This window comes from Schistocerca americana, chromosome 9 (assembly GCF_021461395.2).
Source record: "Schistocerca americana isolate TAMUIC-IGC-003095 chromosome 9, iqSchAmer2.1, whole genome shotgun sequence".
NCBI lineage: Eukaryota > Metazoa > Arthropoda > Insecta > Orthoptera > Acrididae > Schistocerca > Schistocerca americana.
This window is the reverse complement of record NC_060127.1, coordinates 2,633,273-2,647,939: the sequence shown is the minus strand read 5'-3', so window position 1 is coordinate 2,647,939 and position 14,667 is coordinate 2,633,273. Positions and strand designations below refer to the sequence as shown.

At 46.1% G+C, this 14,667-nt stretch overlaps 1 protein-coding gene across 1 annotated transcript in view; it reads right to left on the bottom strand.

The window, feature by feature from the left end:
* The window catches only part of LOC124551186 (UDP-glucuronosyltransferase 2C1-like), a 123,008-nt gene that overhangs the window by 29,954 nt on the left and 78,387 nt on the right, over positions 1–14,667 (bottom strand). The window contains exon 5 of the mRNA XM_047126174.1: positions 3,781–4,024. Coding sequence (XP_046982130.1) covers positions 3,781–4,024 — 244 coding nt within the window. The remainder of the gene's footprint in view (positions 1–3,780; positions 4,025–14,667) is intronic.

The window sequence follows — 14,667 nt, the reverse complement described above, 5'->3', positions numbered from 1 at the left end:
ATAGTAGTAATGAAGAGTAGGCTGAAGTTCAAGACATTAGTCAGGAAGAATCAATACGCAAAGAAGTGGGATACGGAAGTACTAAGTAATGACGAGATACGTTTGAAGTTCTCTAACGCTATAGATACAGCAATAAGGAATAGCGCAGTAGGCAGTACAGCTGAAGAGGAATGGACATCTCTAAAAAGGGCCATCACAGAAGTTGGGAAGGAAAACATAGGTACAAAGAAGGTAGCTGCGAAGAAACCATGGGTAACAGAAGAAATACTTCAGTTGATTGATGAAAGGAGGAAGTACAAACATGTTCCGGGAAGATCAGGAATACAGAAATACAAGTCACTGAGGAATGAAATAAATAGGGAGTGCAGGGAAGCTAAGACGAAATAGCTGCAGGAAAAATTTGAAGACAGCATACAGCATACAGGAAAGTCAAAACAACCTTTGGTGACATTAAAAGCAACGGTGGTAACATTAAGAGTGCAACGGGAATTCCACTGTTAAATGCAGAGGAGAGAGCAGGTAGGTGGAAAGAATACATTGAAAGCCTCTATGAGGGTGAAGATTTGTCTGATGTGATAGAAGAAGAAACAGGAGTCGATTTAGAAGAGATAGGGGATCCAGTATTAGAATCGGAATTTAAAAGAGCTTTGGAGGACTTACGGTCAAATAAGGCAGAAGGGATAGATAACATTCCATCAGAATTTCTAAAATCATTGGGGGAAATGGCAACAAAACGACTATTCACGTTGGTGTGTAGAATATATGAGTCTGGCGACATACCATCTGACTTTCGGAAAAGCATCATCCACACAATTCCGAAGACGGCAAGAGCTGACAAGTGCAAGAATTATCGCACAATCAGCTTAACAGCTCATGCATCGAAGCTGCTTACAAGAATAATATACAGAAGAGTGGAAAAGAAAATTGAGAATGCGCTAGGTGACGATCAGTTTGGCTTTAGGAAAAGTAAAGGGACGAGAGAGGCAATTCTGACGTTACGGCTAGTAATGGAAGCAAGGCTAAAGAAAAATCAAGACACTTTCATAGGATTTGTCGACCTGGAAAAAGCGTTCGACAATATAAAATGGTGCAAGCTATTCGAGATTCTGAAAAAGTAGGGGTAAGCTATAGGGAGAGACGGGTCATATACAATATGTACAACAACCAAGAGGGAATAATAAGAGTGGACGATCAAGAACGAAGTGCTCGTATTAAGAAGGGTGTAAGACAAGGCTGTAGCCTTTCGCTCCTACTCTTCAATCTGTACATGGAGGAAGCAATGATGGAAATAAAAGAAAGGTTCAGGAGTGGAATTAAAATACAAGGTGATAGGGTATCAATGATACGATTCGCTGATGACATTGCTATCCTGAGTGAAAGTGTAGAAGAATTAAATGATCTACTGAACGGAATGAACAGTCTAATGAGTACACAGTATGGTTTGAGAGTAAATCGGAGAAAGACGAAGGTAATGGGAAGTAGTAGAAATGAGAACAGCGAGAAACTTAACATCAGGATTGATGGTCACGAAGTCAATGAAGTTAAGGAATTCTGCTACCTAGGCAGTAAAATAACCAATGACGGACGGAGCAAGGAGGACATCAAAAGCAGACTCGCTATGGCAAAAAAGGCATTTCTGGCCAAGAGAAGTCTACTAATATCAAATACCGGCGTTAATTTGAGGAAGAAATTTCTGAGGATGTACGTCTGGAGTAAAGCATTGTATGGTAGTGAAACATGGACTGTGGGAAAACCGGAACAGAAGAGAATCGAAGCATTTGAGATGTGGTGCTATAGACGAATGTTGAAAATTAGGTGGACTGATAAGGTAAGAAATGAGGAGGTTCTACGCAGAATCGGAGAGGAAAGGAATATGTGGAAAACACTGATAAGGAGAAGGGACAGGATGATAGGACATCTGCTAAGACATGACGGAATGACTTCCATGGTACTAGAGGGAGCTGTAGAGGGCAAAAACTGTAGAGGAAGACAGAGATTGGAATACGTCAAGCAAATAATTGAGGACGTAGGTTGCAAGTGCTACTCTGAGATGAAGAGGTTAGCACAGGAAAGCAATTCGTGGCGGGCCGCATCAAACCAGTCAGTAGACTAATGAAAAAAAAAAAAAAAAAAAAACACTTTGTTCTTGCTCAATACACAGAAAACGTCCAGTTAGGGCTATCACGAACATGTTACAATGTTCGGAGTATGTGGGATTTGCAGATCGCGAGATGCGCGCTGGGTCGATTTCGTAGGGCTGTTGACAAAACGTTGTCTCGCCCGCTGAACGACGCCGTCACATGAGCTCGGACGACCTGATGATTTATCCACGTCTTACCGAGCACCCTGTTTCTACGAAACATTTATGCCACTCATAAGTTGTAGGCCTACTAGGACGATCTTCAGCGTATTTCGTACGGAAATTACGCTGAACTGTTGTCACTGAATCGATTCTTCAAACCAAAACACAAAGCTAGTCCTCTCGGGTGCAGTGAAGGCAACCATCTTTAACGCAACTGCCGCTAGCGCTCCTTACCGCGCGATTCGGCACTAGCGAATTACTCGAGACAAAACTTGATGTATTTCCCTACAAATTGACACCGCAATCATCTCTGTAGGTACTATGAATTAATTTATAGGAATTTTCAAAGTTGTAAGGTATTTTTTGAAACACACTGTATTGCAACCGATCTAAATATAGCTACGGCAACAGAAGAAATAGTAAACAGTGCTCTTAAATATATTCCCCAGTGGCTATCTGCGCATGGTCCCACTCTCCTTTTCAGAAACACAACACATTGAATTCTGCACATCTGGAGGTACTACACCAACAATAAATGTAACATGTGGCAATAAAACGACAACTAGGATTAGAATATCAAGAATTTTAGGTGTCCGTAATAATGAGAGTTTAAACTGGTGAAAGCACATTTTGTAACTTCTAAAACAACTTAGTTCGCCCACATTTGAACTTGGATTCATTGCAAATGTTGAGGAGAGAGAAATCGCTAAGTTGACATGTTTTCCATATTTTCATTGAGTATTGCCGTACGGAATAATGTTCAACGGTAACTCATCTTTAGAAAAGAGTACTCATTGGTAAAAAATGTTTCGTAACAACAAGATCTGTTGCTCACTCACGATCATTTGTTTAAGGAGTTAAGCACTTTCATTACTGCGTCACAGTATATTTATTCCCTCACGAAGTTTGCTGTAAATAATCCGCTGCAGCTCAAAAAAGACAAAGCTATACTTAATTACAGTACCAGAAAAAAATGACATTGATTAGACCACAGTAATATTCGGCACGAGAAGGTGTGCACAATACTGCAACCAAAATTTCTGGTCTCTTACCCAGTGACAGAAAATGTCTGACACACATCGAACCCAAACTTTACATCAAACTGGAAAAGTTTCTCCTTCACAACTCCTGTTCTGAAGAAGAATTTGTATGTTCATAATGTATAAAAGGTGGTGGATTGGGATCACTAACTCACATCTATATTCAACAACAAAAAATATAGCGACAGTTACAAGTGAATTTCTAATTTGAAAGTAAAATCGCTCATTGCACATCACTCTGCTTAAACGTACAAATAACCATTGGCACAGGAAACTAGCTAACTGTCCCGTGGCCACGGTGCCCAGCACCCTGCGACACAGCGGCGCTGCCAGAGCCTACTGTGCTGCACGTCCCAGCCTGGACACGTGTCCCTCCAGCGGTGGAGTCCAGCAGCACACCAAGCCATCCCCCATTAACCAGCAACAACAGCTGGCCACCTGAACTACACCACAGTCTGTCCTTCGTGGAGGTAAAAGTGTGACATCCCTGCGGACCAGTTGAACACTAGCAGTGAGGGGGTGACGGTGTGTGACGAGTGCAACCCAGAAGGTCCGAGGTTCAATGCCCACCGGCACCAGCGACGACTGCAGCAGGTGGCGCCACACAGCTGTGGACCAGCGGCCCGCCGTACGCAGGGCACGCCCGTGCAGTTCACCTGACAGAACTGGGGCAGGCAGACACCTGGTGTGAAGCGGGATCACATTTGGCAATTATGACAGCCTGAATACTCAGTGGTCAACGGGTTTGAGTATCGAGTACTGTTCAGCCACTTTGTACCTAACTCTAGATAATAAATTTGTTCTCAGAGAAATTATGTACAATAGTCACTCCTAATAGAAGACAGAAAGTAGCATACACCTTCTATATGGTCTGTGAACTCAGGAAAAAAAACAGCCTGCCACATTCCTTGTTGAGAACCACTGTTGGTAAGTAACCATGCAAGTCAGCAAGTCCCCCATCCAGGTTGAATCATGTCTAATGCAAGAGCGTACAGCCGGAACACGTGCAGGCGTACTGATATCGATCGTGTCACGCTGTGGTTGAATCGCACGCTTATCTGTCTGTGGCCACCTGTGATTCCAGGACACATGTTTACTGGCAACACAATTTAAAAGTCAGAGATTTCAGACTGTGTATTCTACAAAACGCAGAATGCTGTATTCTACGATTACAACTGCAATCACTTACTTCATCTAGGTAGCGGGGTGCAATAATTTATGGCGATATCTACATCTACATGTACATCTACGTGGTTACTCTGCTATTCACAGTACAGTGCCTGGCAGAGGGTTCGATGAACGATCTTTAAGCTGTCTCTTTCCCGTTCCACTCTCGAACGGCGCGCGGGAAAAACGAGCCCTTAAATTTTTCTGTGCGAGCCCTGATTTCTCTTATTTTATCGTGATGATCATTTCTCCCTATTTAGGTGGGTGCAAACAGAATGTTTTCGCAATCAGAGGAGAAAACTGGTGATTGAAATTTCATGAGAAGATCCCGTTGCAACGAAAAACGCCTTTCTTTTAATGATAGCCACTCCATTTCAAGTGTCATGTCTGTGGCACTATTTCCCCTATATTGTGATAGTCCTTCTTTGTACTTTTGCGATGTCATCCGTCAGTTCCACCTGATGCGGATCCCACACCGTACAGCAATACTCTAGAATAGGATGGACAAGTGTGGTGTAAGCAGTCTCATTAGTAGATCCGTTGCACATCCTAAGTGTTCTGCCAGTAAATCGCAGTCTTTGGTTTGCTCTACCCACAATATTATCTATGTGATCCTCCCAATTTGGGTTATTTGTAATTATAATCCCTAAGTATTTAGTTGAATTTACAGACTTAAGAATTATGTGACTTATTGCATAATCGAAATTTAGCTGATTTCTTGATGTGAATAACTTCACACTTTTCTTTACTCAGGGTCAATTGCCACTCTTCGTACCACACAGATATCTTATCTAAATCATTATGCAATTAGTTTTGGTCATCTGGTGACTTTACAAGACGGTAAATAACATCATCACCTGCTAACAATCTAAGACGGCTACTCAGATTGTCTCCTACGTCATTAATATAGATCAGGAACAATAGAGGGCCTATAACACTTCCTTGGGGAACACCAGATATTACTTCTGTTTTACTCGATGGCTTTCCGTCTATTACTACGAACTGTCCCCTTTCTGAGAGGAAATCACCAATCTAGTCGCGCAACCGAGGTGATATTCCATAGGCACGCAGTTTGATTAGAAGACGCTTGTGAGGAACGGTGTAGAAAGCTTTCTGGAAATCCAAAAATATGGAATCAATCGACATCCCCTGTCGATACCACTCATTACTTCACGAGCATAAAGAGCTAGTTGTGGTTCACGAGAACGATATTTTCTGAAACCATGCTAACTGTGTGTCAATAAATCGTTTTCTTTGAGGTAATTCATAATGTTCGAATACAGTATATGTTCCAAAACCCTACTGCAAATCGACGTTAGTGATATAGGCCTGTAATTCAGCGGATTACTCCTACTTCCCTTTTTGGGTATTGGCGTGACTTGAGCTATTTTACAGTCTTTAGGTACGGATCTTTCTGTGAGCGAGTGGTTGTATATAATTGCTAAATATGGAGCTATTTTATCAGCATACTTTGAGAGGAACCTGACTGGTATACAATCTAGATCGGAGACCTTGCGTTTATTAAGTGATTTTAGTTGCTTTGTTACACCGAGGATATCTACTTCTATGTTTCTCATCTTGGCAGTTGTTCTTGATTGGAATTCCGGAACATTTACTTCGTCTTCTTTGGTGAAGGAGTTTCGGAAAATCGTGTTTAATAACTCTGCTTTAGTGGCACTATCATCAGTGACTTCACCGTTGTTGCGCAGTGAAGGTATTGATTGCGTCTTGCCACTGGTATGCATTATGTATGACCAGAATCTCTTTGGGTTTTCTGCCAGACTTCGAAACAGAATTTCGCTGTGGAAATTATTAAAAGCATCTCGCATTGAAGTACGCGCTATATTTCGAACTTTGCCAGTCTTGGTGTTTTATTACCGTTCTTTTAAATTTGGCATGCTTTTTTTCGTTGCTTCTGCTACATCGATGTGACCCGTTTTGTGTACCAGGGGGAAATCAGTACCATCACATATTAATTTATGTGGTATATATCTCTCAATTGCCGGTACTAACTCTCTGAAATCATTCCATATCTTTTCTATGCTTAACATGATCAGATCGGAAGGATTGGAGACTCTCTCTTAAAGAGGAGTTAAGAGCATTTTTATCAGCTTTTTTAAATACAAGTACTGTGTGTTACGTTTTGATGGTTGTGGGTGTTAGGTATCCAGCCTAGCAACAACTGCCTTGTGGTCGCTAATCCCTGTATTCGTCATGATACTCCCTATTCGTCCAGGATTATTTGTTGCTAAGAGGTCAAGTATGCTTTCGCAACCATTTACGCTTCGAGTGGGCTCATGAACTAATTGTTCAAAATATCTGAGAAAGCAGTCAGTACAATTTCGGATGACGTTTTATGCCTGCCGCTGGCTTTAAACGCATAATTTTTCCAATATATCGGGGGTAGATTGAAATCGCCACCGACTATAATTCTATGAGTGGGGTATCTATTGGAAATGAGACTCAAGTTTTCTTTGAACTGTTCAGCTACTATATCTTCTGAGTCGGGGGGTCGGTAAAACGATCCAATTAATTGTTTACTCCGATTGTCAAGTATAACCTCTCCCATACTATTTCGCAGGAACTATGGTTCAAAAATGGTTCAAATGGCTCTGAGCACTATGGGACTTAACATCTCAGGTCATCAGTCCCCTAGTACTTAGAACTACTTAAACCTAACTAACCTAAGGACATCACACACATCCATACCCGAGGCAGGATTCGAACCTGTGATCGTAGCGGTCGCGCGGTTCCAGACTCAAGCGCCTAGAACCGCTCAGCCACCACGGCCGGCGCACAGGAACTATCTAATTCCGTTTCACTACAAGGTAAACTAGTACTGACAGCAATAAATACCCCACCATCAACTGTATTTAATGTATCCTTTCTGAACTCTGTCAGGTCGCTTGAAAAAATTTCGGCTGAACTTATTTCCGGCTTTACTCAGCTTTCCGTACCTAGCTTCAGTGCTTTATATTAGGGCTTGGAACTCTGGTTGTTTTCCAGCACAGCTACCACAATTTACAAGTACAATACCGATCGTTTCTACAACTACCTTACTGTGTTTGACCTGACCCCTTTTAGACGGCCGCCCTTTCTGTGGTTCCCTGAAACCCTCTGACCTAAGAAAACTGCCACGTGCCTTCCACACAGCTCCCGCTACACGTGTAGCCGCTTCGTGTGTCTAGTGGACTCCTGACCTATTAAGCGGAACCTGGAAACCCACCACCCGATGCCGCAAGTCATCGAATATGCAGCTTACACAGTCACGGAACCGTCTGAGCCTCTGACTCGGACCCTCCACTCGGCTCTGCACCAAAGGACCGCAGTCGGTTCTGTCGACGATGCTGCAGATGGTGAGCTCCGCGTTAATCTCGGAAGCAAGACTGTCAGTCTTTACCGCCCGAAACCAGAGAGCATCTCCTCTGTTCCAAAGCAACACACGTAATTGGTACCGACATGAGCCCACCACCTGCAGTTGGCTGCACCCCGTACTCTTCATGGCATTCGGAAGCACCCTTTCCACATCTGGAATGGCTCCCCCCGGTATGCACACGGAGTGCACACTGGCTTCCTGCCCCTTCTTGGCAGCCACGTTCCTACGGGGCCTTATTACACACCTAACGTTGGAGCTCCCAACTACCAGCAAAGCCACCCTCTGTGAATTCCCTGACCTAGCGGGCCAAGAAGTTTCCTCTGGAACAGGGTGAATGACTTTGTCAGCCACAGATAACGCCCAAAACCTTATCGTCAAACGAACTGGGGAGGCCCTATGATCGGCCCCTCGGAGAGTCTTTTGCTGCCTGCCAGACTTGGGAAAGATCTCCCACTCGACCACAGGTGAGGGGCAACCACTGTGCATCCAATACCAGGGTCAGTCACAGCAGTGGACCGATCGTGGGACACGTGGGACGTGCTCGCCGTCCCTCGTATCCCTGCATCCGACCCCCCACAGTGATGCCCCTTGGCAGCAGCGTCAAGCTGTGTGATGGAAGCCAAAGCAGCCTGGAGCTGTGGGCGAAGGGTCACCAACTCAGCTCGCATCTGTACGCAGCAATCACAGTGACTATCCATTTCTGAACTCGCTCCCATTTGAAACTCGTAAAAATATGTAATACACGAACAGTGTACTCGCCTTATCAGCAGTAGGAAGTCGCGGTGCTCTCTCACTGACAGTCTAACTGACACTGAGCTGTTCTAAGGGCAACAAACAAAAGCCTGTATGATACGAGGGTCGATAGCAACGGCGGTACTGTACACTACACTGTTTTTAAAATGAAAGGTTTTTCCTAGTAAGCTCTCAGACACACAAGAAATTACAAAAATATACTAGTAAATACGCAGGTAACTGAATATAAGTCGCTCCTGTTTGAAGCTCGTAAAAGTATGTAATAAACGAATGGTGTACTCGCCTTATTAGCAGCAGGAACTCACGGTGCTCTCTCACTGACGATCTAACCGACACTCTGGGTGGAATGAACACATCATCTCGATCAAAGGTAAAGCAGGTTTCAGACCCAAGTTCATTAGTACGATATGATGAAAACGCTGTGAATCTACAAAGGTGAGCAGTAAGAATATACTGGACCAGCTCATTTGTTCGGCACTCTGTCAGTTCCAGCTGAGTCTCAGCTCTTCAGTTCCGACAGTTTCGCTCTACGGTTCCCACTGATGCTGACCATTCTCTGTCGCCGTTATAGCCAACCGCTACGGACGAGGGATAAAGAGACTGGTGAATGCCAGGTGTCAAAATCGAGTGACAGTAGGTAATCAGAGCCAGACTCAGACGGTTACACACAGAGTACCGCTCCGAAGTGGGCCCCGATTACCAGTGAAGATGTATCTGGGGACTAACCAGCCAGCGATGCCACACCGACTTGAACGTCCTCCGCCCAATCGCCCGACAACGAAGAGTGATGGTCTGAGGTGTCACACTCACAACAAGCCATCCTGGGCTTAAGTTTCAGCAAGATAACGGCCGCCCGCACACGGCGAGAGTTTCTACTGCCTGTCTTCGTGCTTGCCAAACACTACCTCGGCCAGAAAGGTCGCCGGATCTAGCCCCAGTTGTAGAAGCTTTAACCATTACGGGCGGTGCCCTGTAGCCAGCTCCGTATTTTGACGATCTAACGTGCCAGTTGGATAGAATTTAGCACGATGTCCCACAGGAAGAGAACCAACAATTCTATCAATCTATGTGAATCCGAATAACTGCTTGGGTAAGAGCCAGAGATGGGCCAGCGAGTTGTTGACTTGCTCAATTTGTGAAGGTCTTCCTCTTGAACAAACGATCCAATTTTTCTGAAACTGTTATCATTTATCCATCACATTCCGATGATTACTTCGCCGTACGTCGTTTTTTACTTCCGATAAAGATTTTGTCTAGTTCTGGTCTCCAGTAAAACTCCTATTTCATTCCATGGGTCCCGAGTAACATCACGAATATGATATTTTTCGTCCTCAGGATGCCACAAACTCCTTCCCCATTGGACTAAACTTGTCAGATCGTCAGTCCACATTTCGTGTGTGAGAACATCGTCAGATTCGACCGAAGAAGGCAACCTGATTTGAATTCCAGCGAATCTCTGTCTGTACGTTCGGGCGGTGAGATTGGTTCTGGCAATCTGATTTGAAAAGATCGGCCATCTTCGGGCGATGTCGGTCGTCGGCGGAATGCCGCGATGTCAGCCTAACAGACGGCGCAGTGCGAGGTGCCGCCCGCCACCCACTCGTTTCACAGCGTTTCGCATGTGAGGAGTGAGGAGATGCCGCGCGCTGGGGTCAGACGTGTGTGCGTGTGTGTGTGGGTGTGCGTGTGCGTGAGTGCTCGCAGCCACCTCCTCACCTCCTCTCCTCACCTCCCCCCCCTCACCCCCCCTGCCAGTGAATCAACGCAGCCGGTGACCGGTGACAGGTCAGGCGGAGACCATAATGGAAACTCCATTTGCTCTTCACTCGCATTGTATCGTTTATTTTGGAATTTTAATGATCCTGTAAGCGGAACCGTGATTGGAAAAAGGCGTGTTCTGCGCTGTACCGCTCAATTTGCGCTGCCTCGGCAGTAAATACGATTCCAGAGCCAATAGCAGCCGCAGAAAGACCCCCAGGCTGTCGCAGCGCGGAAACGGCGGCCGTCTGGGTGGCTCCAGCCTACGCGTTCTCGTTTCTGCCTGATTTGCGAGTCTCATTAACGGAGACAATTGCTCTTATAATATCGTAGGTACAGCGGCAGTTCAACCTTTGCACGCTGATGGACTGCGAGGTCAACACATTCTGTATTTAACATCGCTGTTCTGGAATCATGAGGCATATGTTTCCTTTTAACTTCAGTTTTTCTATTTTTGTTCCTAAACAACGATAGTAATATGAACCGGAGGATGAAAGTTTCCAGTCTGCCATAAAGATGGTGCTCGTGTACTTAAATTCGCAGTAACAAGGGTGTTTTGCAGAGCTGTCAAAATCATACTACAGGCATACGATTCACTGACGGGGAAATGTTTTAGCGTGTGTAGCTCTAAAAGGGAACTGCTACTGCCCTTGGTATACAGACTTTGTAACATTACGGTGTCCATGCGACACACACAAGGCTCAGTTCGTGACATAGTTTCTGCTATTGTACAGTAACTTATTAAACGACGTTCGAGATATTACTAAAACAAATACGCAATTTTCGAGAAGATTTCTCGTGTGAAACCAGCGGTCTGTGTAAAAGTACTTTACAAATGCATTGCAAACAGTGTCGACAGCAATAAAACTTATTTCAATGGTTACGACGAACGTCAACTGCCGAGCCATAACACGTGGCCCGTTCACCGCCACTGCCTACCATCGTGGTGTAAGCGTCTCAGGGTGCTCACATTGCTGACCCAAACCGATAGCCATTGAAATAAAAGTTTTTAACTGTGGTCGACACTGTTTGTAACCCATTTTTAATAAAACAGAAACATTTTAAAAGACAGTTGAAAAGCATCAGTTAAGCAATGAATTATATACAGCGAAGATTATCTTAGATAACAGAGAGTAAACATTTGTTAACAAAACGTAACATAAGCCAACAACAACAACAACAACAATAATAATAATAATAATAATAGAGTGCGTGATAGAGAGAGAGAAGCAACTTTCGAATTCCAGTGTAACTTGGTACACACTCACCACCGGCAGGCATGAAACTGACTACAGCTGCAGTTCTCTGTGGCAGCTGGAACGGCCACCAGGGTGCACTAGTGTCTTTCGTGTTCAGTGTTGTTACCAGACGTCCTAGAGTACATAAGAGCCGTGAGCAGCGTCAGATCTTCCCACCCTCACCTCCCTCAGCCTCACCATTGATCGTCACCTCACCTGGATCCCTCATCCCCACTCTGTCCAATCCAAAACCCACAACTGCCTCAGACTCCTCAAACTCCTCTCTGGCCGGACATGGGGGTTGCACCCCTCTACCATCCTCCACACCTACAAATCCTTAATCCGTCCCATCCTCTCTTATGCCGGTCCTGCCTGGATATCCGCCCTCCCAAAATTCTATAAGTCCCTCCAGATCCTCGAACGCCATGTACTCCGCCTCGCCTTCAGTATACGCCTCCAGTCCCCCATGCGGATCCTCTATGACCTCATTCCTTTCCCCCATCTGCTCCTATTCCTCGAACGTATCTGCACACTCTACGTCTGCACCTCCCGCCGCCTTGATCCCCCTCACCCCCTGGTTGCGCCTCTCCTCTTCCATCCTCGCCCTCTGCGACACCTTTGCTGTTGTGTCCCCCCTACCCTCCATCTCTACACCCTTCATCTTCTTTCCCAAGGTGGTTTCCGTCAACTCCCCCTCCCAGATGATGCCCTCTCTCCCTCCATTTATCCCTCCCATCAACTCTGATCCTCACCCCCATCCTTTCCTCTGTCCTTTCCCTAGGCTCTCTCTTCCCCCCCCCCCCCCTCCATCCTGTTTTCTCACCACCTAACTGCTCCCTGCCTCCCTTCTCCCTCCCCCCGAGTCCTTTTGTATTCCCCTCCTCTGCCTTTCCCCACTCAGTCGCATCTGCCTAGCATCCCCCCCTCTCTCTTATGGGTCCTCGTCCTCCATTGGCTGCTTTCTCCCTCCCCCCCCCCCCTTCGTATTTCCTCTCCTTCCCCCCCCCCCTTTTCTTTCCCATCATCTGTCCAGGTTCCCCCGTCTGCCCTCGGCTGTGGTATTATTTGTGACAACGTTTTAGTGCAGTGTTCAAGTGAATGTTCAATGTTGTTCGTCTTTACAAAGTGTTACAAACAGAAATCATGCTGTCGTTGGGGGGTGGGGGGGGGGGGGGGAATTTATGTCTCTTGTGAACAGAAACCAGCTGGTCGCCATGTTTTTTTAATTGCCTGTCTATTATTTTACCTGTCTGCTTCATATGTATTTTATTAGCATCATCAACTCTTTGTTCTACGTTTTAAGTTCCACGATTTTCCGCCATGTTACCATTTAAGTCTCCGATTTTATCGCCTGTTTTTGTTATTTATTATCTGCATCTTTTTAAAACAAATTCTGCAGGCTGAAGAGCGGCATACTAAGCTGCTCCCAGCTCGCCCCCTTCTGGGGGAATCGAAACTCAATAAAGAAAAAAAAAGGTCAGATCTTGAATGGTAACCGAGAAAAATATGGAGATGCTGAACACTCGTGTGAGACAGCATTATCAGCACCTGACAAAAGTTTGAAAGGGACCTCCATTTGGCCGGCTGGTCGAATCGTGCAACATCCAGATAAGTGGTGCAGTCGCCTGTAGCGCGGTGCTGGGGGCACGCGTACTCGTCTTCAAGGTTCTGGGCGACCACGTCTGACCGCCACGAGGGGGGATCTCTGCATTGCACTCCAAGTACACAGCAACTTCTCCATGCGTGCGCCAGCCATCTGACGTCAACGTTGTACACCGTGCCACACAGCAGGTCGGAGACTAGTGGCAGCCAGGCTAGACTAGACTAGGGGGTTACGGTCGCACGTGTAGTCAGCCGTTGACGGTGCAGCACAGAGGGCTGTGCGCACGCCTGTGGGGCGGGAAGCGCGGCCTGCTGGCGGTCGGGTCTGCACTGCCCCGGACCACCACCGCAGGGCGCCTGGCGTGGCGGCGGCCTGGCCGCAAGTCCCGCCGGTCTTCCAGTGCCCTGGAGTCTGGACAGGAGCAACGGCGCTGCGGGGAGCCGTTTTCCAACAGGACAACTCTCGTCCACACGTGGCACGTGTCTCCCTGTGAAGCGTCCGCACGGTCTCGTCGCTAGCCAGGTCCACACATCCGTCCACGACAGGACACTGCTGAGAGCGTGTCGGACATCATTCCTGTCCCAGGGTGTCGAGGGCCAGGGCTGTAACAGCTGCGGGCCAGCTTGTGTGATGAGAGCATGCAACGGCCCTATATGACACCCTTCCCGGCTGAAGCGGTGCGTGCATCCCAGCCAGATGGGGTGCAGTCGACCTGAAAGGTGGCAGTCAGTCCACTTTCAATTTCGTGGTTTTATAATTTCTTGGTTTGATCGAATGTGCGGAACATATTCAGTGACGATTAACTCGGTGCACCGTGTACCCCGTTAACTTTCACGATTATTTTCGACGCTCGTCACAAATCGGCCATGACGATTCAGTCTTTGCTGAAAAATGGTGAATTTTGCTTTCGATTATTCTGCCAGTTTGAACAAGGAACGCAACATGGACGCACAATTACTCCCACACAGAGATTCAATCTACCCTATGCGTGTTTTCCTTGGGATAGAAATCAGGCCTAGAACTCAATGTTTACGGAACTTCAGACGATGCGGCATTCGGGGGTGGCGAGACAGTGTCGTCCAGTATGCTGGTTCAATAGGGATGTTTGAATCACAAAAGGATGTCCGAGCTCTTAAATAGTCAAGAAGAGTGCGCGGCCTTTAGGATCATGCTACCAAGATACTTGTAAAGCTAACATGCGCATACACTCTCAACTGAAAGTTTCATTTCGTTCCCTCCCCGCGTTCTAGGAGCTTCATTTTTCGTGTCAGGCGGTGTAAAAATATCTCTGTTGTTGGCGGTTTATGTAGGTTTGATATGCAAACAGCCGTTTTTTTGGATTTAGTACGATTTACTGCATCGTTAACTACAATTTCGAGCTCGTGCAGCTCGACGCCAGATTCCTGGTGCTTGCGGAAATAACGGAAATC